Source organism: Temnothorax nylanderi, unplaced genomic scaffold, assembly GCF_030848795.1.
Source record: "Temnothorax nylanderi isolate EJ_2023f unplaced genomic scaffold, tnyl_v1.0 TNYL_tig0039_pilon, whole genome shotgun sequence".
Taxonomy (NCBI): Eukaryota; Metazoa; Arthropoda; class Insecta; order Hymenoptera; family Formicidae; genus Temnothorax; species Temnothorax nylanderi.
This window is the reverse complement of record NW_027249101.1, coordinates 487370-513415: the sequence shown is the minus strand read 5'-3', so window position 1 is coordinate 513415 and position 26046 is coordinate 487370. Positions and strand designations below refer to the sequence as shown.

At 29.7% G+C, this 26046-nt stretch overlaps 3 protein-coding genes and 2 pseudogenes across 3 annotated transcripts; all 5 read right to left on the bottom strand.

Moving 5' to 3' along the window:
- Positions 1 to 303: 303 nt before the first annotated feature.
- Positions 304 to 6063, bottom strand: LOC139771380 (uncharacterized). Its single transcript, XM_071704113.1, has 10 exons — positions 5860 to 6063; positions 4367 to 4486; positions 4156 to 4273; positions 3369 to 3633; positions 3140 to 3253; positions 2835 to 2925; positions 2394 to 2539; positions 2045 to 2177; positions 1863 to 1966; positions 304 to 1752 (listed from the first exon to the last, which is right to left on the bottom strand). Exons 1-9 carry the CDS (start codon positions 6025 to 6027, stop codon positions 1913 to 1915), a joined length of 1209 nt encoding a protein of 402 aa, XP_071560214.1. The 5' UTR covers positions 6028 to 6063; the 3' UTR covers positions 304 to 1752; positions 1863 to 1912.
- A 2281-nt stretch (positions 6064 to 8344) lies between these two features.
- On the bottom strand, positions 8345 to 11551 carry LOC139771463 (uncharacterized). Its single transcript, XM_071704260.1, has 9 exons — positions 11393 to 11551; positions 10948 to 11067; positions 10060 to 10177; positions 9666 to 9927; positions 9457 to 9573; positions 9280 to 9370; positions 8976 to 9121; positions 8662 to 8794; positions 8345 to 8590 (listed from the first exon to the last, which is right to left on the bottom strand). Exons 1-9 carry the CDS (start codon positions 11534 to 11536, stop codon positions 8537 to 8539), a joined length of 1185 nt encoding a protein of 394 aa, XP_071560361.1. The 5' UTR covers positions 11537 to 11551; the 3' UTR covers positions 8345 to 8536.
- Positions 11552 to 11802: 251 nt separating this feature from the next.
- LOC139771341 (uncharacterized) lies at positions 11803 to 15171 on the bottom strand. The gene is given in 9 exon segments (XM_071704043.1): positions 11803 to 11842; positions 12087 to 12232; positions 12528 to 12618; positions 12953 to 13066; positions 13168 to 13435; positions 13963 to 14080; positions 14180 to 14299; positions 14749 to 14858; positions 15150 to 15171. Coding segments are annotated over 9 exon segments (1029 nt in total).
- Positions 15172 to 17374: 2203 nt separating this feature from the next.
- LOC139771382 (uncharacterized) lies at positions 17375 to 24190 on the bottom strand (annotated as a pseudogene).
- Positions 24191 to 24737: 547 nt separating this feature from the next.
- On the bottom strand, positions 24738 to 26046 carry LOC139771340 (uncharacterized; annotated as a pseudogene).

Sequence of the window (26046 nt, the reverse complement as noted above, 5' to 3'; positions counted from 1 at the left end):
ACAAAACTTGTCATAATACCAAAAAGTACGATCTGCTGAAATATAATGAGTTTTGATCGTTTGTAGGGCCATAAGCCAATCATAAGCAGAAGAATTCGATTTAGACTAAAATGCTGAATTTCTAAAGAAAACATCTCTTGTTAAGCATCGAGATGTGTTTGACTATCAAATGCCAGTAAAGTTTTACATATCCCCTTCTTTCGCTCGGTAAAATTTTTTTTCCTTCTAAATTTTAATGTTGATTGTATAATTTATTGTAAACGCATAGCTAGGCAGTGTGGAATAATAACAAAATTGTACAAATAGACGGCATGCAATTTGGTATATTCGCTCGGGAAGAGGTCAGTGATTAAGCGATCGATTTGACGCTGAATAAAATTTAACGGATGTTTATTTCCCACAGATAAGCTTCTAGGAAATGACCTTAGAATTGAAACTCGCGCAAGCGTAGTCATCTTTTTCGATTCCCGTACTTTCACGTGCTTCATTTCAGTTCGCGCGCTCGTCAGATATGTTTGTTCTTTAATTTAAGAGAAGATAGGTAGTTGATAGTGTTCGAAGTGTTAACATGCCAGGCACTGAAAATGTCGCCAGTAAGATACTTGTGTACAATACTATATATTCTAATTCTAATTTAGCACTAACTTCGCTTAACAAAGGTTCAAATCTTTGTTATATTTAAACCACATTTAAACACATTGTACATTTATCTATTAGATATCTCGTACTTTCATTTAGTCTTTATTGGAATAACATTATTCTAGTAACATTTTTCTTCATCCAGTAGTATCATCGCAACTGCTGTCCAGTGTTTTGTATTACTCGTCAATTTAGTCATCAGTTCTTAATACTTTATTGCTTATGCTGCATTCAAAAAATAAATATATTTTTATTAGCAGGATATGTGAGGGTAAATAAAGTAATGGCATAAGACGTATTGGATAACTCTAATATTACTGTTGAGATGTCAGTTGCATTCATTGCACATTTACACAAAGCGACACAGCCCATTCTATCAAGTGATTTCGTGTGGGGAAGTCATCAAATACACCGTCTGTACGTGCAACGCCCTAAAGTATATTCACAAGACTAGAATAACGATCTTGAATCGAGATTCAAGTTGCAAAAGATAAAACTATAAGTGACTGTTAGGGCTTATCCAGACAAACTTGCAAAGTTACACAACTATATGTATACAGAAATTATCCAGTCGCATTTCTCTATTTTAAGGACGCGCGTAAAATGCGATTGGATAATTTTCCTTATGTACATGGTTATGCAAAGTTTGGACAGGCTTTTATCCTGGTCTTCAGAAATCTTGTGGCAACAGTGCTTCATATCGCAAGATTAATCAGCGCCTACTTTAGAGCGTTGCATATATATTGTATTTGACTTCTCCAAATCACTTGACAGAATGGGCTGTGTCGCCTGTGAATGTACAATGACTGAATGATTGAACTGGCATTTCAATAGATTAATAGTAATATTAGAATTATCAAATACGTCTTATGACAGTATTGCCACTACTTTATTTACTCTCATAGACAATCAATTTACCACTTTCTAAAAAAATTAAAGAATACAATAGATAGAAAATAATAAATTAGTGTATATTTTTTATTTACTTTTTTATGTACGTTTTGTTTGTGTGCGTTACATTTATATGTACAAAATACCTCATAGTTAATTCTGTCGATGTCATGTCGACTCTACAATATGTACATGTATGTAAATCAACTAATTATTTCCTCTCTGTTTCGTAGGCAGCGTTACGATTTAAAAAGAAAAAAAAGTCGTTATATTCTCTGTATCACCTCATCAAACAATTAGCTAAAGGTGATAAAATTTGTTTTTACACTTACCTACTTAATTCTTATATACTATTAGATGATGTGTCTTCACGTCAATCACGTCATTGCTGTGTAGAGTATATGACGGTGAAGTAAGATATTGACGCACTCGTTAGCTGCAAAGATATACGTCTTTCTTTTATTTTATTTACGCGCCGCGTGTTACATTGGATATATTCTAATATAGATTTTACCGAGGCGAAGCACTTTAAGGATGCTGCAAACAATCCACCAACGTTTAGACTGAAAGTTTTGCTACCTCTTTGTAACAAAAATAATATCAGCTTCTGTATGGATAACGGTGCTGTATACCAACGAACATTATATCTATGGAAAAATAATTATAGACAATCAAAAATATATAATATGTAATAAATTAATAAATATTAATTAATAATTATAACATATTACAATTAATATGTCATGTACATTATATGTATTTTAATTTATTATAGTTATTAATTAATGGATATATATTAATTTATTATATATATATGTATACACTATATATAATTGAGAATACTATATAAAGTGGTTTCTTACGCTGTGGAAAATACATGGTTATTGTGATCCGTGATTTCTTGTCCAGCATAGTTGGCTAAGAACATATATAAAAGGATGATAGCTACAATTAGAAAGTGTAATAAAAGTTCTTCTTTACTGTTGCCAAACGTTACACTTTGAAAAATCTAAAATACACCATGTTTCTTGAATGTTTTATCTACATATTAGTATCAATTACTATACAGAGATAAATTCCATATTGCAAGAAAATTAAAAGATACAAGAAAATATGTGAGTTTCCTCAGTTTTTGTATAATTTTAGAATTATTTGGTTTTACTTTTTTTTAAACTTAGATTCTCAATTATTTTTATGGCCTCTTTATCTTTATTAAATTAATAATTGATCTTTTAAATCAAAATATTGTGAAATATTACATTATTTGTCTAATATATGTTACATAAAGATGCAAAAAGACTTACTCGGAAAAGGTTGAGGCTCAAGCAACACACACTAACTGCGATTAAAAATAAGAATGATCCCTCAAAGTTGGTTATCAAAAATTCGGCAAATCTTCAAAAGTAAAAAGGTATTACTACATATTGGAGATTTTATTTAAAAGTATATTGTAATTGAAGAAGAACAGATTCTTGAAAAGAAAATATTATTAATTCTGTGACAGATAATTCTGTGTTGTAAAAGATTATTGTTTTGCTATTATATATATAAAACAATTGGTATAATGCTGTTTGATATTATATAAGTATTATTATATATAAGTGCAAACTTTATAGCTTTACGATGGATATCGACGGCATAAATCATTGCCTTATAAATCATAATTTCATTCTCCATGCTATTTTGCAAAATATTGATCATCATTGCTCGCTCGATACGATAACTATAAATAATAATTTTACTGTAAATATAGAGTCTTTCTCTACATTTATATTTTAGATAACAAATGACATTCTACTTGAGAAAAACGTTTATTTTTCATGTATTCTTTTTCTTACCTGGCAATCTTAAACATTCCACAGGCATGTTTGAGGTATGTTATGAGCATCGTTCCTGTTGCTATATATGCAGTTGCTCCTATGCAACTAGCTACATTTAAGTGCAGCAAGATTAAATAGAAATACTTTTCCTGATCGACAAAGTATTCAGTCGGGATAGGCATCATTATACGTGGCCGAGATTCATTCATGGGCATAACGATATCGAGGATGCGCGGCCACATTGGCACGGAAATAATAGCAAATGCACTGCACAATGTAATCTCTGAGCATATTAAAAAAAAAGTCATTTTGCTTTTTGTAAATAATGTACAAAATTGATTTTTTGCTCGTACGAACATAATGATGTTGAATATATGCTGTCAAAATAGCAGGAAAATAAGAAGAAACACATGAGAAAGTAATAATATTCCAGAAAAGTATTTCATGTAAATCGTTATTTTTAAATTCTCCGGAACATCGAATTCTGATATATTTCATAAGTTTATTTATCTACTAATTATTGTCGACATATTTTGCACAAAATTGAATGTAAATCTTTATATACTTCTTTCATATTTTACTTTTCTATTTTCAGTGATAATAAAAATAAGATAAATTGTATACTTTCCATTATATTTTGCATTGTGATAAAAATACGACATTTAGTTATACAGCAGTGTAAAGTATATAGCATCAAAGTCATTTATTTTTTAAATTTTTGTAAGAAGAGATTGTGATCTATTTTTTGCTATAGTTTATTTTTTACTGCGCGGCACATAAAGAAGATTAATAAATTTTATCTTACGTATAATTCTAATCGTATAATGTTTCGCGTTGCATCCATATTTTTCTACGATGGCAATTTCATTTTCATCTTTTAAATCAATATAGATATGTTGCAGTTGCTCCAGTAAATATCTGACCTATTATATTAACAATATGTTATGCTGCTTCTCGTAAAGTTTCGAAAAGATTGTATAAAAATTTATTTATAATGGATGAAAAATCTAACTTACAGTTTGAATATTAATCCAAAACGAGTTATATTTAATTATAAATGAAATCAAAAGTAATATGTAAGAAAAGATTTTAATTGCAAGACCAAGTGTGTATTCTGCAGTCAAAAATGTCGTAAGCTATAATCAACAAATTTATTTAAAAATTTATATTAATATAGTTGCTTCTTTATATGTAAAACAATTTAAGTGACACTTCGTAAGTATAAAATAGTTGCTTTTTTTATGCATAATAATTTTGTAATCACAATATATAGCTTTTATATTACATAATTTTAATATAATTAAATTACAGTATATTATTACACAGTACACCTAATATATCATATTATATTATAAAATTATAAAATATAATGTAGATATAAAATATGATTGTATAAAAGTTGTATAGGGGAGACCGGGGCTAAGCCGACAACGGGGCAAACTTGACACTAGGCTTTTTGCCAATTTAAATCTATCGTAGAAACTTGCCTTTCCTACTGTAAATGCGTCTTTATGTGCCAGTATTATCAACGAAATTTGGTAACATTCTGAGTTATAGTGTAATTTTTAACGCGACATAAGCGTTTTTGATAGTGAAAAGTAATTTTTCTGATCTCTCGAAAATGTCTACTCTTTCATCGAGCTTTACTCTTGCGAATCTACCGGTAAGTGATTTTGATGGGAAATTTGATGCTCTATATGAATCCGATAATCGTTTTTGCATATTTTCAAAATTGTCATGTTTTTGAAGTGACAAAAGTGAAAAACGACGTCCGGGGCAAAGTCAACACCACGCCGTTTCGTCGGCTCCCAGTAACAAACGATGCTTGTCATGCAGCCGTATGGCTCATGACAAATGTATGCGCACGTCCGATCGCGAGTTTACCTGCATTAATTGTTTTTCAGACATGAGTTTAGATGAAGATAATTGAAAGTTCAACAATTTTTGTTCTCATTATTTCAAATGATTGTTCTAGCTACTTTATTCCGAATTTTTCTACTTTTTAAATACACAATAAACAATGTATTTTCATTTTCAGACAGTAAAAAATAAGTTCCAGATCAAATTGTGTCGATCAGACAAAGTGTCGAGTTTGCCCCGGCGGGGTGTCGAGTTTGCCCCGGCATTTTTCAATTCGAAAATTTGTCTTCGCGTCACTTTTCCTTTCCTGGCGGCAAAACAAAGCGACGTACAGCAAAACTTCCTGAATCAATTTTGTACCTGAAGAAACACTCTTTAAATATGTACCATTGAATTTGCCTAAAAATTTTAATTAAATATTAAAAATTGCCTTTGAAAAAATAGTGTCGGCTTAGCCCCGGTCTCCCCTAATTATCTATAATTGAAATACTATAATTGATTGCATAAAAATGATGTATGATTATATAAAAATGTATATTATAATAACTTAACATTATCTATATGTTATATTAATTATTTAATATTAAATAATAAATTTTAAATATATAGTGACTCTCTTACGACATAATAAAACGTATTAAAAATATACCTGAAATATAATGCAGCTCATCAAAATACCAAAAAACAAAATTAATTGAAATCGAACAAGTTTTGATTGCTTGTAGGGCCATAAGCCAATGGCAAGTAGAAGAATCCGATTGAGGTCAAAATACTTGGTCTCAACTGAAATCATCTTCCGGTAAACATCGAGACACATCTAAATACAAAAAGGACAACAAAGTTTCATATCCCCTTCTTCCAGACAGACTATTCTGATATTTTTTCTACGCTAAATTCTAAATAGCGATATAAAACGCTATAGCCTAATTTAGCATAGAATGGGATATAATATAAAATATTATTATGGGATCGAGACACTTATACCTTGACAATTTTGCTAGGGAACAGACAATCGATTTTACACCGAATGAAATTCAGCAGCTGTTTATTTCACACAACAAAAACACACATAAGGTGAATTCTTTAACGAAGTCTACGCAGGCGCAACTCGATTCCAGCGACGTTGTCATACGTGCGTGCAGTCATTTGCGTGCGTACAGTCGTAGGATACGTTAGATGTTTCGAAGCATCGGAACTGCCTCAAAAGTTGATACGAATCATGTGCGAAGTTATTACTGGCGAAATGAAAGGTACTGTAAAATGGACTGTAAAATATTAAAAATGTAAAAAATATCAAAGTTTATTAAATGTGTTGTATCTAAGTAAAGAGTACTGCATTCTCTGGAGCAAGTATTAAAAGTATTAAAGTACTCACTTTTTTGATCGTGCACAAAATTTTTTATCTGTTCGTAACTATATATTTCCTATCTTGATGAATTAGCATTACTTTCGTAATTGCTGCATTACATAACTTTTTATATACGATTCTTGGAATTTGAATATTATGAGATGATCTACACAATTCATTGCATTAAATGTTTAAGAATGAAAGATAATTCACTGTGCAAAAAGATTAACTTAAAGAAAGTCTCATCCGTTTCGTGATACGCCGATAAGTTATGTTGTATCATTCAGAAAATTTATGGTAATCTTTTGACTCACATATATTTTGTTCAAAAAGTCCCCTTTGCCTTTATAACTTTTGTGGGTTAATTGTAAGTTTTCTGCTTTATCTCCTTCGATATGTCCCTTCTCGGTTGATACTCCCAACGTCATTTCTACTTTTCGAAGCAGTTCTGGTAAGCGTTTTTTAGAATCGCTCGTAAGTTTGTCTGCGAATTTTCCTTAATGTTTGAAAAAAAAGGATTGAACTGTAGAAAGACAATTCGTGATTTTTTTTACCACGACTATGCGTTCGTGCACGCATCGCTGCTGATTTATTACTTCTGCATCAAAACAAAGATGATAGTGCATTCTCAGCCTACCTACTCTCACGACCTGACTTTCGCAGACTTTTTCTTTTTTTTTTTTTTTAACAAAATCCACGTTGAAAAGCTAAAGAATTCGACACTCGAAAGACATCAATGAAAATTCACAAACGGATTCTCTCGTAATTTTCAAAAAATGCATATACTTACTAGGACCGCTTACAACAGTGAAAACAACGTTGGAAGTAGTGTATCAATCGAGCAGAAACATATTTCGAAGGATATAGAGTTGACTAAATTATAAATAAACCCCCAAACATTATAAAGACATAGTTCGGAAACTTTTTGAACAGCTCTCGGTAAGACTGTAGTGTACTACTCAAGTCCGATTTTGATGAAATTTTACAGGTACGTAGTACTTACTAAATGTAGTTGGAGCCATTAACGCGGAGTTGCCGAAATGCTTAATTTTCAAGAAAATTAAATTTTAATTATTTGGGTTAATTAAAGTTTTTTAAGATTTCGAAATGAAAAAAAATAAGAATTTAAAAATATTTTGCTAAAATATTTCATTTTATTAGTGTATGAGGAAACTGTACTAAGTGTTGACCAAATATCATTATGAAGAAAAAAAAACAAATAAAGATTTCTTACATTCTTCTAATATTTTTTACATTGTAAATAATGGACAGTTTGAGATGGATCTCGCTTTTTTGCGTGGAAATTGCAAACTCATGTAAAAGTTGTTTTATTTATGAAACTTCTTTTGTTAATAACTCTTTAATAAACTACGAGTTGTAAAAACGACAATATAAAAAAATGAGAAAATAAGCTTCTTTGATTACTTGTTTTTTTTTATAATGATATTTTGACGACACTGTCCGTACGCGTACAGTTTTTTAATACATTAATGAAAAAAAAAAACATTTCAGTAAAATATTTTTGAATTCTAATTATCTTTGTATATCGAAATCTTGCAAAACGTTAAGTAGGCCGAATAATTAAAATTTGATTTCCTCGGAAACTAGGCATTTTCATAACTCCACAATAGTAGCTACGACTACATCTACGTTTAGTAAGTACTACGTACCTGCAAAATTTCATCAAAATCGGGCTTAAATAGTATACTATAAAGTGTTAAAGCCAAACCTCGTATATCGAAATAAGCCGAGTTATTAATTTATTAATAATTTTCTGTAAACACCGTTGTTTTAAACACTTCCATATTTTATTATTCCATACAATTTTATTTAAATTATTAGTCAGTTTAGTGATTTTATGATTATGACATGTAAGTTGCACTAGTTTTTTCATTTTACTATTAGTAGAACTACTTTAGTAAAACTACTATTAGTAACATTACTTTACTACTTTACTGTTAGTTGATTTGTTTTTTGGTCAATTCCGCACAGAATGAAGAACGGTAAAAAACGATAATCCAGTACTCAACAACTGTAATAAGACATGACATTTCTATTTTTCTTTAAAATATATGTTAGTTATTTTGAAAGGTTATTTCTTACCGTAGCAGCACCTTCTAATGATCCCACAAACAATCCAGCAATATTCATAGTGAACGCCTTGGTACCTCTTTGCAAGAGAAACAGAATCATTTTTTGTATTTGCAACGGAGCTACGTACCACTGAACGTTGTACCTACGTGATGATTAATTAATAATTGAGAAATATAAATAAAATCTGTGTCTACAAACAGTTTTATCATAACTTTCTTAAACTACGAGTATATATTAATATTACAGTGATCCATATAACGAATGTGTGCATATTTGTTGTACGGATATATAATATAATTTTATCGCATAAAATAATTTCTTACACGGTGACAAAAACGTTATCATTATGATCCATAATTTCTTGCGCAATATAGTTGCCTACAAACATGTAAGTCAAGAGATACATCATAAATATTAATCGTAATAAAAGTTCTTCAATATCACATTTAAAGGATGTCAACTGAAAAATCTAAAATACATGGATATTGTAATAATTGTCATAAAAATAAAATCAATATTATAAAAAAAATAACAATTAATTAGAATTGTCTGAATGAAAATTTAGTAGTAACTAATCTTATTACTATTATTTATAAGTATATATCATAAAACAAAGGCAGTATTTACCAGAAAAATATTAAAACTTCCGCACATTACACCGGTTATTATCAAAAAGGCGAACATTATTTTAAATCTAGATATTGTCGAGTTAGAAAATCTTCAAATAAAAATATTATTATATGCGCGTATTTTATATCCTAATTATTATAAATATATAATATATATTGCTTATTAAATACTAACTTCATAGCTTTGCGATGCATATCCACAGCACAAATTAATCTTTTGTACATCAAATATTCGTTTTGCAAGCTGTTTTTTCGTAGAGTTTCGAGTGTCATTGTACGTGTGATACGATAACTGCAAATGATTCTTTTGGCATCATTAAATGGCCTTTCTATTTTTCCAATTTGATAGATTTTTTATATTTGTTTTTATATTTATTCCCTTACCAGGTAATTTGAAACATTCCACATGCATGTTGTGAGTAAACTATGAACATTGTTCCTGTCGCTAGCATTGCAATTAACCCAATAAAAAAGGCTGCATTTGTATGGAAGAATATCAAGTAGAAATATCTTTTATCGACAAAGTATTCTGTCACAAGCAGCGGCGAAATACGTGCGTGAGTTTCATTTATAGACAGTAAGGTGTAAAAAACGCGCGACCAAATTGGGTATAAAATTAAAATAATTGCGATAAATATAACAACCACTGAAAAATGTTTAAGGCTCAATTATTTCGATAAGAAGTTTATTATAAACTCGCCACGCGTTTAGTTTTCTAAATACAATATTCCAAATATAATAATTCGCGTTCAAAGTAATTCTAAAGCAGTTGTCTTACATGTAAACGCAATCGTGTAACGTTTTGCATAGATAGCATACTGTTTTATGATATTGATTTCATTTTCGTCAGTTAACTCGTCATAAGTATGCTGCAGTTGCTCCAGCAAACACTTTATCTGTCAATATTGCATACTATTTCTCTTAATCATATTTTAAAAACATTGACTTGTTTGTATTCTATAAAAAGACCTATATTTTTCGGAAATATTTCCGAAGAATTGATCTTTTTATACAATACAACTTGTTTCCAAAAAATAATACACATATGAATACAATATACATATAATATACCGCATGACACTCGAGAAATTATTAAAGCTGAACAGCTAATATTTATGTAATTAATCAACAAAATGAAATAAATTAAACATATTACACTGCAGAAGAATTTCATAATTATTATCTGCATATTGCGTGAAAAGAATATCGTTGATATACATGTAAAAATAAAATCTATATAAAACAAATAAAAATTTGGTTAATTGCATAACTCAATAATATAAGATGTGTATTTAGGAAATATCGACATGGATACTTTCATGAAAGAAATATCCCCAGGATTCTTCAAAAGCACCGTTTCCGTTATTAATGTTAGATAGCATATGTAAATTTTTAAAGTTTTGAAGAACGCCTCAATTATTGTGTCAGTTCAGTAACCATCTCGAACTGATTATTGAGTTATGCTATGAACTGAATTGTTGACCATTTTTTATAATATTAATTTTTACAAGTTTATATATGACTCTTCTTTTACACTACATGCTGGTACAAAAAAACTGGTCTCTTTCTGTAGCGTTTAATTTATTTTCTGCTTTCTGCTTATCATAAAATGAAATCGATTTAGTTTCACGAATTTCCCAATTGTCATCCAGTATGTTTTACTTACGACTTCAACGTTAATACTAAATAAACTATATTTAATTGCAAAGGTAATGTAAAATAATGCAGATGCAAGAACATTAATGAGGAGATCTGGAGAACATTGTGATGTCAGAAGTGTTGCAAACTGCAAAGAAATTTTTTAATATAATTTTACACTGAAATTTTATCTATTTTTTTATGCAACCAGAGAAAGGCTCTAAGTCTTTAATTGTTTTACAATGTATCATAATTTAACATGAGAAAGCTATTTAACTGCAATATATTAAGCGAAATTAGAAATTAAATTTTTTTTATATGTAATAACAAACACATGTTATAAAATCAATAACAATATATTTAATATTGTGACGGTCTTATAACGATTTGGATGTATTAAAACGCAAAAAAAAGATTGCTAAAAATAACGTTATATTTTCTATCTTATTATATAATTAAAATTATTAACATACCTGACCTAGGATAAAGGTCGCCAAAACACTAAAAAGCAATGTGAACTGGAGTTGAACAAGTTTAGACCTTTGATAAGGCCACAGACCAACTGTGAGTAACAGAAACCGGTTGAGGCTAATATGTAAAGAGTCGATACAGATCATTTCTCCACGAGCATGCAGATGTGTGTGACACCGGAGAGGCCAGTTCACTTATTTTTTCTTCTTTTATCAGTTGCATATTGTATTACTACATTTTTCTTTATACTCTAGCTCAAATTCTAACGTAAATTATCTAATTTAACGAAAATGTAACAAAATATTACCATGAGATGGAAACACGCGCAATTTAACAATTTTATCTGTAAATAAGTCGGTGATTAAGCGACATAAGATAATAGAACAGATGCTTATTTCTCATAGGTAAATACTTATGAATTCTCTGACAAAAGATCGCGCAGGCGCATTTGCCTGTTTTCAGTAGCGCATTTATTCATTCGTTTCGTAGTGTGTGAACTCGTAAGTTTCTCTTTGATCCTTTAGAAAAGTGGCAGACGGTCAGCTTTACATTTCGATACATCAACCATTGACTTAATATTTGTTAAATTTAATATACCATCGTTACCGATAAAATATATTTTTCTATATATTATTATAAACATTCATATAAACATACATATATATAATTGAGAAGATATATAAAGTGGTTTCTTGCGTTGTGGAAAATACATAGTTATTGTGATCCGTGATTTCTTGTCCAGCATAGTTGGCTAAGAACATATATAAAAGGATGATAGCTACAATTAGAAAGTGTATTAAAAGTTCTTCTCATACTGTGCCAAACGTTACACTTTAAAAAATCTAAAATACACCATGTTTCTTGAATGTTTTATCTATATATTAGTATCAATTACTATACATAAATAAATTCTATATTGCAAGGAAATTAAAAGATACAAGAAAATATGTGAGTTTCTTCAGTTTTTGTATAATTTTAGAATTATTTGGTTTTACTTTTTTTTAAACTTAGATTCTCAATTATTTTTATGGCCTCTTTATCTTTATTAAATTAATAATTGATCTTTTAAATCAAAATATTGTGAAATATTACATTATTTGTCTAATATATGTTACATAAAGATGCGAAAAGACTTACTCGGAAAAGGTTGAGGCTCAAGCAACACACACTAACTGCGATTAAAAATAAGAATGATCCCTCAAAGTTGGTCATCAAAAATTCGGCAAATCTTCAAAAGTAAAAAGGTGTTACTACATATTGGAGATTTTATTTAAAAGTATATTGTAATTTTGAATTTTGTAGAAGACATGTTTTAATATTGTTATTTTTAATGCTATTTTATTAATATACTGCAAAACATATTATACATTTAATCTATATAATATTTTATTTATTTATATTTTATTTTTCTGTTGTAATTGAAGAAGAACAGATTCTCGAAAAGAAAATATTATTAATATACACATAATTCTGTGTTGTAAAAGATTATTGTTTTGCTATTATATAAAACATTTTGGTAATGCTGTTTGATATTATATAAGTATTATTATATAAGTACTAACTTTATAGCTTTACGATGGATATCGACAGCATAAATCATTGCCTTATCAATCATAATTTCATTCTCCATGGTATTTTGTAAAATATCGATCATTATTGCTCGTTCGATACGATAACTATAAATAATATATTTACTGTAAATGTAGAGACTTTCTCTACATTTATATTTTAGATAACAAATGACATTCTACTTAAGACAAACGTTCATTTTTCTTACCTGGCAATCTTAAACATTCCACAGGCATGTTTGAGGTATGTTATTCTGAGCATCGTTCCTGTTGCTATATATGCAGTTGCTCCTATGCAACTAGCTACATTTAAGTGCAGCAAGATTAAATAGAAATACTTTTCCTGATCGACAAAGTATTCAGTCGCGATAGGCATCGTTATACGTTGCCGAAATTCATTCATGGGCATAACGATATCGAGGATGCGCGGCCACATTGGCACGGAAATAATAGCAAATGCACTGCACAATGTAATCTCTGAGCACATTAAAAAAAGTCATTTTGCTTTTTGTAAATAATGTACAAAATTTATTTTTTACTCGTACGAACATAATGATGTTGAATATATGCTGTCAAAATAGCAGGAAAACAAGAAGAAACACATGAGAAAGTAATAATATTCCAGAAAAGTATTTCACGTAAAGTAAATCGTTATTTTTAAATTCTCCGGAACATCGATTTCTGATATATATTTCATAAGTTTATTTATCTACTAATTATTTTCGACAATTTTTACACAAAATTGAATGTAAATCTTTATATACTTCTTTAATATTTTACTTTTCTATTTTCAGTGATAATAAAAATAAAATAAATTACATACTTTCCATTATATTTTACATTGTGATAAAAGTACGACATTTAGTTATACAGCAGTGTAAAGTATATAGCAGCAAAGTCATTTATTTTTTAACATTTTATAAGAAGAGATTGTGATCTATTTTTTGCTATAATTTATTTTTTACTGCGCGGCACGTAAAGAAGATTAATTAATTTTATCTTACGTATAATTCTAATCGTATAATGTTTCGCGTTGCATCCATATTTTTCTACGTTGGCAATTTTATTTTCATCTTTTAAATCAATATAGATATGTTGCAGTTGCTCCAGTAAATATCTGACCTATTATATTAACCTATTATATATGTTATGCTGCTTCTCGTAAAGTTTCGAAAAGATTGTATAAAAATTTATTTATAATGGATGAATAATCTAACTTACAGTTTGAATATTAATCCAAAACGAGTTATATTTAATTATAAATGAAATCAAAAGTAATATGTAAGAAAAGATTTTAATTGCAAGACCAAGTGTGTATTCTGCAGTCAAAAATGTTGTAAGCTATAATCAACAAATTTATTAAAAAATTTATATTAATATAGTTGCTTCTTTATATGTAAAACAATTTAAGTGACACTTTGTAAGTATAAAATAGTTGCTTTTTTTATGCATAATATTTTTGTAATCACAATATATAGCTTTTATATTACATAATTTTAATATAATTAAATTACAGTATATTATTACACAGTACACCTAATATATCATATTATATTATAAAATTATAAAATATAATGTATAAAATATGATTGTATAAAAGTTGTATAATTAATTATCTATAATTGAAATACTATAATTGATTGCATAAAAATGATGTATGATTATATAAAAATGTATATTATAATAACTTAACATTATCTATATGTTATATTAATTATTTAATATTAAATAATAAATTTTAAATATATAGTGACTCTCTTACGACATAATAAAACGTATTAAAAATATACCTGAAATATAATGCAGCTCATCAAAATACCAAAAAACAAAATTAATTGAAATCGAACAAGTTTTGATTGCTTGTAGGGCCATAAGCCAATGGCGAGAATCCGATTGAGGTCTAAATGCAAAAAAGTGAATAAATTTTCATATTCCCTTCTTCCAGACAGACTATTCTGATATTTTTTTCTACGCTAAATTCTAAATAGCGATATAAAACGCTATAACCTAGCATAGAATGGGATATAATATAAAATATTATTATGGGATCGAGACACTTATACCTTGACAATTTTGCTAGGGAACAGACAATCGATTTTACACCGAATGAAATTCAGCAGCTGTATATTTCACACAACAAAAACACACATAAGGTGAATTCTTTAACGAAGTCTACGCAGGCGCAACTCACTCGATTCCAGCGACGTTGTCATACGTGCGTGCAGTCATTTGCGTGCGTGCAGTCGTAGGATACGTTAGATGTTTCGAAGCATCGGAACTGCCTCAAAAGTGTGATACGAATCATGTGCGAAGTTATTACTGGCGAAATGAAAGGTACTGTAAAATATTAAAAATGTAGAAAATATCAAAGTATATTAAATGTGTTGCATCTAAGTAAAGAGTACTGCATTCTCTGGAGCAAGTATTAAAAGTATTAAAGTACTCACTTTTTTGATCGTGCACAAAATTTTTTATATCTCTCGTAACTTTATATTTCCTATCCTGATGAATTAGCATTACTTTCGTAATTGCTGCATTACATAACTTTTTATATACGATTCTTGGAATTTGAATATTATGAGATGATCTACACAATTCATTGCATTAAATGTTTAAGAATGAAAGATAATTCACTGTGCAAAAAGATTAACTTAAAGAAAGTCTCATCCGTTTCGTGATACACCGATAAGTTATGTTGTATCATTCAGAAAATTTATGGTAATCTTTTGACTCACATATATTCTGTTCAAAAAGTCCCCTTTGCCTTTATAACTTTTGTGGGTTAATTGTAAGTTTTCTGCTTTATCTCCTTCGATATGTCCCTTCTCGGTTGATACTCCCAACGTCATTTCTACTTTTCGAAGCAGATCTGGTAAGCGTTTTTTAGAATCGCGCGTAAGTTTGTCTGCGAATTTTTCTTAATGTTTGTGAAAAAAAAAAGATTGAACTGTAGAAAGACAATTCGTGATTTTTTTACCACGACGTTCGTGCACGCATCGCTGCTGATTTATTACTTCTGCATCAAAACAAAGAAGATAGTGCATTCTCAGCCTACCTACTCTCACGACCTGGTTTTCGCACTTTTTCTTTTTTTTTTTTTTACAAAATCCACGTTGTAAAGTTAAAGAATTCGACACTCGAAGACATCAATGAAAATTCACAAACGGGTTTAACGCTCGTAATTTTCAAAAAATGCATATACTTACTAGGACCGCTTCCAAAAGTGAAAACAACGTTGGAAGTAGTGTATCAATCGAGCAGAAACATATTTCGAAGGAAGACATAGTTCGGAAACTTTTTGAACAGCGCGCAACGACGCTCTCGGTAAGACTGCAATGTAGTGTACTACTCAAGTCCGATTTTGATGAAATTTTACAGGTACGTAGTACTTACTAAATGTAGTTGGAGCCACTAACGCGGAGTTGCAGAAATGCTTAATTTCCAAGAAAATTAAATTTTAATTATTCGGCTTAATTAACGTTTTTTTAAGATTTTGAAATGAAAAAAATAATAAAAATTTAAAAATATTTTGCTAAAATGTTTTATTTTATTAGTGTATGAGGAAACTGTTCTAAATGTTGACCAAATATCATTATCAAGAAAAAAAACAAATAAAGATTTCTTACATTCTTCTAATATTTTTTACATTGTAAATAACGGGCAGTTTGGGATGGATCTCGCTTTTTTTGCGTGGAAATTTCAAACTCATGTAAAAGTTGTTTTATTTATGAAACTTCTTTTGTTAATAACTCTTTAATAACCTACGAGTTGTAAAACGACGATATAAAAAAAATGAGAAAATAAGCCTCTTTGATTTCTTGTTTTTTTTTATAATAATATTTTGACGACACTGTACGTACGCCTACAGTTTTTTAATACATTAATGAAAAAAAAACATTTCAGTAAAATATTTTGAATTCTAATTATCTTTGTATATCGAACTAGACACCACAGACGCGCGCTTCGCGCGCGCTATTTAGCTTTAACATTATGCTATTACTATTACACTATTAACTCCTTGATACACACAACTGTCAAAATATACGATGACAGCTGCAAATGAAGTAAGCGCAGCGAGAGAACCAATCGGCATCGCGGAAAAGAGGCAACAATAACCGCGATATATTCGAGTATCGACTTTGCACGCCTTTTTTAGAGAGGAGAAATCTTTCAAAACGTTAAGTAGGCCGAATAATTAAAATTTGATTTTCTCGAGAACTAGGCATTTTCATAATTCCACGATAGTGGCTACGACTACGTCTAGGTTTAGTAAGTACTACGCACCTGCAAAATTTCATCAAAATCGGGCTTGAATAGTATACCAAAGTGTTAAAGCCAAATTTCGTACATCGAAATAAGCCGAGTTATTGATTTATTAATAATTTTCTGTAAACACCGTTGTTTTAAACACTTCCATATTTTATTATTCCATACAATTTTATTTAAATTATTAGTCAGTTTAGTGATTTTATGATTATGACATGTAAGTTGCACTAGTTTTTTTATTTTACTATTAATAGAACTACTTTAGTAAAACTACTATTAGTAACATTACTTTACTACTTTACTGTTAGTTGATTTGTTTTTTGGTCAATTCCGCACAGAATGAAGAACGGTAAAATACGATAATCCAGTACTCAACAACTGTAATAAGACATGACATTTCTATTTTTCTCTAAAATATATGTTAGTTATTTTGAAAGGTTATTTCTTACCGTAGCAGCACCTTCTAATGATCCCACAAACAATCCAGCAATATTCATAGTGAACGCCTTGGTACCTCTTTGCAAGAGAAACAGTATCATTTTTTGTATTTGCAACGGAGCTACGTACCACTGACCGTTGTACCTACGTGATGATTAATTAATAATTAAGAAATATAAATAAAATCTGTGTCTACAAACAGTTTTATCATACCTTTCTTAAACTACGAGTATATATTAATAAATGTATTTTTTATTACAGGATCCATATGACGAATGTGTGCATATTTGTTGTACGGATATATAATATAATCTTATCGCATAAAATAATTTCTTACACGGTGACAAAAACGTTATCATTATGATCCATAATTTCTTGCGCAATATAGTTGGCCACAAACATGTAAGTCAAGAGATACGTCATAAATATTAATCGTAATAAAAGTTCTTCAATATCACATTTAAAGGATGTCATCTGAAAAATCTAAAATACATGGATATTGTAATAATTGTCATAAAATAAAATCAATATTATAAAAGAAATAACAATTAATTAGAATTGTCCGAATGAAAATTTAGTAGTAAAAAATCTTATTACTATTATTTATAAGTATATATCATAAAACAAAGACAGTATTTACCAGAAAAATATTAAGACTTCCGCACATTACACCGGTTATTATCGAAAAGGCGAACATTATTTTAAATCTAGATAGTGTCGAGTTAGAAAATCTTCAAATAAAAATATTATTATATGCGCGTATTTTATATCCTAATTATTATAAATATCTATCTACATATATAAAACTAGCTGGTTACCCGGGCTTCGCCCCGGAGGACAAATGTAATAAGACACGCAAATAGTCTCTCTCTCTCTCTCTCTCTCTCTCTCTCTCTCTCTCTCTCTCTCTCTCTCTCTCTCTCTCTCTCTCTCTCTCTCTCTCTCCTCTCTTCTCTCTCTCTCTCTCTCCTCTCCCTACTTCATGTATAATTCTTTGAAATTCAATCAATTATTTCCCAAAAATTGGAAAAATTATAAAAACCGGTTTCCAAAAAGATCAGTAACAAAAACTATACACATCATGGCGCTCCCCGGAAAATTCTACCCCTACTTCATATACAATTCTTTAAGATTCGGTCAATTAATTCCCGAAAAATTGAAAAAATTTCGGTACCGGCTTCCAAAAAGATCGGTAACGAAAAACTATACAGTTTATAGCACTCCCGGGAAATTCTACCCCTGTTTTATATGCAATTCTTTAAAATTCGATCAATTATTTCCCGAAAAATTAGAAAACCGGTTTCCAGAAAATCGGTAACAAAAAAGAAATGGGCACAGTAACAACTGTGCCGCAAGCAACACGTAGAACTACGTCAACTGTCATTATTTCATGTTAAAGTATTCGTGATCAAGAGAGGCCAAGTTCCACACAGGGCTGTAGCGCTGAATTCATCATTATTGATAGTTGACGTAGTTCTACGTGTTGCTTGCGGCACAGTTGTTACTGTGCTCTTTTTTGTTTATTTTTTTTCTTTGTTTGTTTTTGTTTGTTTCTTTATTTTTTATATATTTATTTTATTTATATGTTACTTATTTATTTATTTATTTTGTTTAGATTTGTTTGTATTTAGCTTTCATCGAGAGCTTTAGCAACAACGTAGAACTACGTCAACTATCAATAATGATGAATTCAGCGCTACAGCCCTGTGTGGAACTTGGCCTCTCTTGATCACGAATACTTTAACATGAAATAATGACAGTTGACGTAGTTCTACGTGTTGCTTGCGGCACAGTTGTTACTGTGCCCATTTCTTTTTAAAATAAATTTATTTTAAAGAAATAAAACAATAAATGTTCTATATTTACTTTTTATTATTTTATGTAGCAAAAAAACATAATTAAAGAATAATATCCGTTATTGAAAATCATATGTCTTTCTCACCCTCTCTCACGCTCTCTCTCTCTCTCTCTCTCTCTCTCTCTCTCTCTCTCTCTCTCTCTCTCTCTCTCTCTCTCTCTCTCTCTCTCTCTACGATTATTCTACGATTATTAGTTTCGAAGATACAAACGTTCAAAGTGTGACGTTCAAAGTGTGACAAGGGCGATATAGGCAATGCATTCATTCATTTATTTATTAAATCCATTCATCCATTCACCCATTCATCCATTCATCCATTCATCCATTCATTTATTCATTCATTCATTCATCCATTCATCCATTCATCCATTTATCCATTCATCCATTTATCCATTCATCCATTTATCCATTCATCCAATCATCTATTCATCCATTCATCCATTCATCCATTCATCCATTCATTCATTCATTCATTTATTTATTAAATCCATTCATCCATTTACCCATTCATCCATTCATCCATTCATTTATTCATTCATTCATTCATCCATTTATCCATTCATCCATTCATTCATTTATTTATTAAATCCATTCATCCATTCACCCATTCATCCATTCATTCATTCATCCATTCATTCATTCATTCATTCATTCATTTATTTATTTATTTATTAAATCCATTCACCCATTTATCCATTCATCCATTCACCCATTTATCCATTCATCCATTCATCCATTCATTCATTTATTTATTAAATCCATTCATCCATTCACCCATTCATCCATTCACCCATTCATCCATTCATTCATTCATCCATTCATTTATTCATTCATTCATTCATTTATTTATTTATTTATTAAATCCATTCACCCATTCATCCATTCATCCATTCACCCATTTATTAATTCATTTATTTATTTATTTATTAAATCCATTCATCCATTTATTCATTCATTTATTTATTTATTAAATTGCGAAAACATTTAGCTTACATTGAGAGCTTTCAAAAACTATATAATAAAGTATATTTTCCTTTAATATTTTTCGAGAAAAATCTCTTATAATAATTCCATTTCAAGAAAATCGATTATAAATAGAGAGTTCGGTCTTGTTTTATCATAAATGGGACTTCTTAAGCTTTAAAATGAGATGTCATTTATTAGTCTACGATTATTAGTTTCGAAGATATAAACGTTCAAAGTGTGACATGTTTTCGTTGCATCTACGAGAAATTTAGCTAAACTTTCTAACGCTACTATATCTAAACGAGAAGAAATAGAGAGTTCAGGCTGGATTTATCATAAATGGGACTTCATAAGCTTTAAAATGAGATGTCAATGATTACTCTACGATTATTAGTTTCGAAGATACAAACGTTCAAAGTGTGACATATTTTCGTTGCATTCGTTGCAGGCTGTGCCTAGATTTACCCCCCCTTATACCCCTCCTTACTGTCGACAAAGACGTAGTTCTACGTCAAAACTATACACATAGTGGCACTCCCCGAAAAATTCTACCCCTATTTCATATACTTTTGGTAGAAATTTGATCTATAATTCTTTGAAATTCGGCCAATTATTTCTCGAAAAATTAAAAAAATTAAAAAAACCGGTTTCCAGAAAATCGGTAACGAAAAACTATACACATAGTGGCACTCCCCGGAAAATTCTACCCCTATTTCATATACTTTTGGTGAAAATTCGATTCAGGGGTTTGGGCTGGGCGTTGATGAGTGAATGAGTGAGTGAGTGAGTCAGGACATCTTCCTTTATATATATAGATGTCTGTATGTATGTTGTCTGTTCTTTATACACTCTTAAACTATTCGACCGAATTTTTACCAAAAGTATATAAAATAGAGGTAGAATTTTCCGGGGAGTGTTATAGAGTGTATAGTTTTTCGTTACCGATCTTTTTGGGAACCGGTATCCGAAATATTTCCAATTTTTCAGGAAATAATTGATCGAATTTTAAAGAATTGTATTATAAAATAGGGGTAGAATTTCCTGGGGAGTGCCATAAAGTGTATAATTTTTCGTTACCGATTTTTTGGGAAACCGGTATCAGAAATGTTTCCAATTTTTCGGGAAATAATAGACCGAATATTAAAGAATTGTACATAAAACAGGGGTAGAATTTCTCGGGGAGAGCTATACATTGATTACTCGCGATGTACATAGAACCTCGATATTTCACTTACCGATAATCGATTTTCTAAGGCATTTTTTAAGTGAAATATCGCTGTGTACATCGCGAGCGAGCAATCTCGAAATTCCTGAAAAAACGCTCGGGAAAACCAAGGGATGAAGTCGCTGATCGGTAAGTGAAATATCGGAAAGGCGTAAATGACTCAATAGTGTGAAACTCGAGTAGAAAAAGACCGGTTACGACATGTTCAATCAAGGAAAACATTTATGCGGTCCGATTTTAAATCGCCTTTAAATCAACCACCCTACACACTCCTTATGTTTGTCCACAATAAGGATATTGAAACACAAATGAAGTCGTTTGAAGAAAAACGACGCCCGGGCGAAGCCCGGGTAACCAGCTAGTAATTTATATTGCTTATTAAATACTAACTTCATAGCTTTGCGATGCATATCCACAGCACAAATTAATCTTTTGTATATCAAATATTCGTTTTGCAAGCTGTTTTTTCGTAGAGTTTCGAGTGTCATTGTACGTGCGATACGATAACTGCAAATGATTCTTTTGGCATCATTAAATGGCCTTTCTATTTTTCCAATTTGATAGATTTTTTATATTTGTTTTTATATTTATTCCCTTACCAGGTAATTTGAAACATTCCACATGCATGTTGTGAGTAAACTATGAACATTGTTCCTGTCGCTAGCATTGCAATCAACCCAATAAAAAAGGCTGCATTTGTATGGAAAAATATCAAGTAGAAATATCTTTTATCGACAAAGTATTCTGTCACAAGCAGCGGCGAAATACGTGCGTGAGTTTCATTTATAGACAGTAAGGTATAAAAAACGCGCAACCAAATTGGGTATAAAATTAAATAATTGCGATAAATATAACAACCACTGAAAAATGTTTAAGGCTCAATTATTTCGATAAGAAGTTTATTATAAACTCGCCGCGCGTTTAGTTTTCTAAATACAATATTCCAAATATAATAATTCGTGTTCAAAGTAAATCTAAAGCAGTTGTCTTACATGTAAACGCAATCGTGTAACGTTTTGCATAGATAGCATACTGTTTTATGATATTGATTTCATTTTCGTCAGTTAACTCGTTACAAGTATACTGCATTTGCTCCAGCAAACGCTTTATCTGTCAATATTGCATACTATTTCTGTTAATCATATTTTTAAAAAATTTCTTGTTTGTATTCTGTAAAAAGACCTATTTTTCGGAAATATTTCCGAAGAATTGATCTTTTTATACAATACAACTTGTTTCCGAAAAATAATATATATGAATACAATATACATATAATATACCGCATGACACTCGAGAAATTATTGAAGTTGAATAGCTAATATTTATGTAATTAATTAGCAAAATAAAATAAATTAAACATATTACACTGCAGAAGAATTTCATAATTATTATCTGCATATTGCATGAAAAGAATATCTGTTTATTATATACATGTAAAAATAAAATCTATAAAACAAATAAAAATTTGGTTAATTGCATAACTCAATAATATAACATGTGTATTTAGGAAATATCGACATGGACACTTTCCTGAAAGAAATATCCCCAGGATTCTTCAAAAGCACAGTTTCAGTTATTAATGTTAGATAGCATATGTAGATTTTTAAAGTTTTGAAGAACGCCTCAATTATTGTGTCAGTTCAGTAGCCATCTCGAACTGATTATTGAGTTATGCTATAAACTGAATTGTTGATCCTTTTTCATAATATTAATTTTTACAAGTTTATATATGACTTTTCTTCTACACTACATGCTAGTACAAAAAAACTGGTCTCTTTCTGTAGCGTTCAATTTATTTTCTGCTTTCTGCTTATTATAAAATAAAATCGATTTAGTTTCACGAATTTCCCAATTGTCATCCATTATGTTTTACTTACGACTTCAACGTTAATACAAAATAAACTATATTTAATTGCAAAGGTAATGTAAAATAATGCAGATGCAAGAACATTGATGAGGAGATCTGGAGTACATTGTGATGTCAGAAATGTTGCAAACTGCAAAGAAATTTTTTTATATAATTTTACACTGGAATTATTATCTATTTTCTTATGCAATCAGAGGAAGGCTCTAAGTCTTTAATTGTTTTACAATGTATCATAATTTAACATGAGAAAGCTATTTAACTGATATATATTAAGCAGAACTAGAAATTAAATTTTTTTTATATGTAATAAGAAACACATATATGTTATAAAATCAATATCAATATATTTAATATTGTGACGGTCTTATAACGATTTTGATATATTAAAACGCAAAATAAAAGATTGCTATATAAAAATAACATTATATTTTTTATCTTGTTATTATATAATTAAAATTATTAACATACCTGACCTAGGATAAAGGTCGCCAAAACACTAAAAAGCAATGTTAACTGGAGTTGAACAAGTTTAGACCTTTGATAAGGCCACAGACCAACTGTGAGTAACAGAAACCGATTGAGGCTAATATGTAAAGAGTCGATACAGATCATTTCTCCACGAGCATGCAGATGTGTGTGACACCGGAGAGGCCAATTCGCTTATTTTTTCTTTTTTTATCAGTTGCATATTGTATTACTCCATTTTTCTTCATACTCTAGCTCAAATTCTAACGTAAATTATCTAATTTTACGAAAATGTAACAAAATATTACCATGAAATGGGAATACGCGCAATTTAACAATTTTATCTGTAAATAAGTCGGTGATTAAGTGACATAAGATAATAGAACAGATGCTTATTTCTCATAGGTAAATACTTATGAATTCTCTGACAAAAGATCGCGCAGGCGTATTTGCCTGTTTTCAGTAGCGCATTTATTCATTCGTTTCGTAGTGTGTGAACTCGTAAGTTTCACTTTGATCCTTTAGAAAAGTGACAGACAGTCAGCTTTACATTTCGATACATCAACCATTGACTTAATATTTGTTAAATTTAATATACTACCGTTACCGATAAAATATATTTTTCTATATATTATTATAAACATACATATAAACATACATACATATAATTGAGAATACTATATAAAGTGGTTTCTTACGCTGTGGAAAATACATAGTTATTGTGATCCGTGATTACTTGTCCAGCATAGTTGGCTAAGAACATATATAAAAGGATGATAGCTACAATTAGAAAGTGTATTAAAAGTTCTTCTCATACTGTGCCAAACGTTACACTTTGAAAAATCTAAAATACACCATGTTTCTTGAATGTTTTATCTATATATTAGTATCAATTACTATACATAAATAAAATGTATATAACAAGGAAATTAAAAGATACAAGAAAATATGTGAGTTTCTTCAATTTTTGTATAATTTTAGAATTATTTGGTTTTACTTTTTTTTAAACTTACATTCTCAATTATTTTTATGGCCTCTTTATCTTTATTAAATTAATAATTGATCTTTTAAATCAAAATATTGTGAAATATTACATTATTTGTCTAATATGTGTTACATAAAGATGCGAAAAGACTTACTCGGAAAAGGTTGAGGCTCAAGCAACACACACTAACTGCGATTAAAAATAAGAATGATCCCTCAAAGTTGGTTATCAAAAATTTGGCAAATCTTCAAAAGTAAAAAGGTGTTACTACATATTGGAGATTTTATTTAAAAGTATATTGTAATTTTGAATTTTGTAGAAGACATGTTTTAGTATTGTTATTTTTAATGCTATTTTATTAATATACTGCAAAACATATTATACATTTAATCTATATAATATTTTATTTATTTATATTTTATTTTTCTGTTGTAATTGAAGAAGAACAGATTCTCGAAAAGAAAATATTATTAATATACACATAATTCTGTGTTGTAAAAGATTATTGTTTTGCTATTATATATATATAAAACATTTTGGTAATGCTGTTTGATATTATATAAGTATTATTATATAAGTACTAAATAGCTTTACGATGGATATCGACGGCATAAATCATTGCCTTATCAATCATAATTTCATTCTCCATGCTATTTTGTATTATCGATTATCATTGCTCGCTCGATAGGATAACTATAAATAATATATTTACTGTAAATGTAGAGACTTTCTCTACATTTATATTTTAGATAACAAATATGACATTCTACTTAAGACAAACGTTTATTTTTCTTACCTGGCAATCTTAAATTCCACAGGCATGTTTGAGGTATGTTATGAGCATCGTTCCTGTTGCTATATATGCAGTTGCTCCTATGCAAGTAGCTACATTTAAGTGCAGCAAGATTAAATAGAAATACTTTTCCTGATCGACAAAGTATTCAGTCGCGATAGGCATCGTTATACGTGGCCGAGATTCATTCATGGGCATAACAATGTCGAGGATGCGCGGCCACAT

Excerpts from the sequence above, each read along its gene's own strand:
- LOC139771463 (XM_071704260.1), bottom strand. The coding sequence starts at position 11,536 with ATGATCTGTATCGACTCTTTACATATTAGCCTCAACCGGTTTCTGTTA. Across the intron at positions 10,178-10,947 it reads TTAGTATTAACGTTGAAGTC|ATAAAGTGTTTGCTGGAGCA; the intron begins GTAAGTAAAACA and ends CAATATTGACAG. Across the intron at positions 9,122-9,279 it reads GAAGTTTTAATATTTTTCTG|ATTTTTCAGTTGACATCCTT; the intron begins GTAAATACTGCC and ends CATGTATTTTAG.
- LOC139771380 (XM_071704113.1), bottom strand. The coding sequence starts at position 6,027 with ATGTGTCTCGATGTTTACCGGAAGATGATTTCAGTTGAGACCAAGTAT. Across the intron at positions 2,540-2,834 it reads TGAGCCTCAACCTTTTCCGA|ATTTTTCAAAGTGTAACGTT; the intron begins GTAAGTCTTTTT and ends GGTGTATTTTAG. Across the intron at positions 1,967-2,044 it reads CCTTAAAGTGCTTCGCCTCG|CTAACGAGTGCGTCAATATC; the intron begins GTAAAATCTATA and ends ATATCTTTGCAG.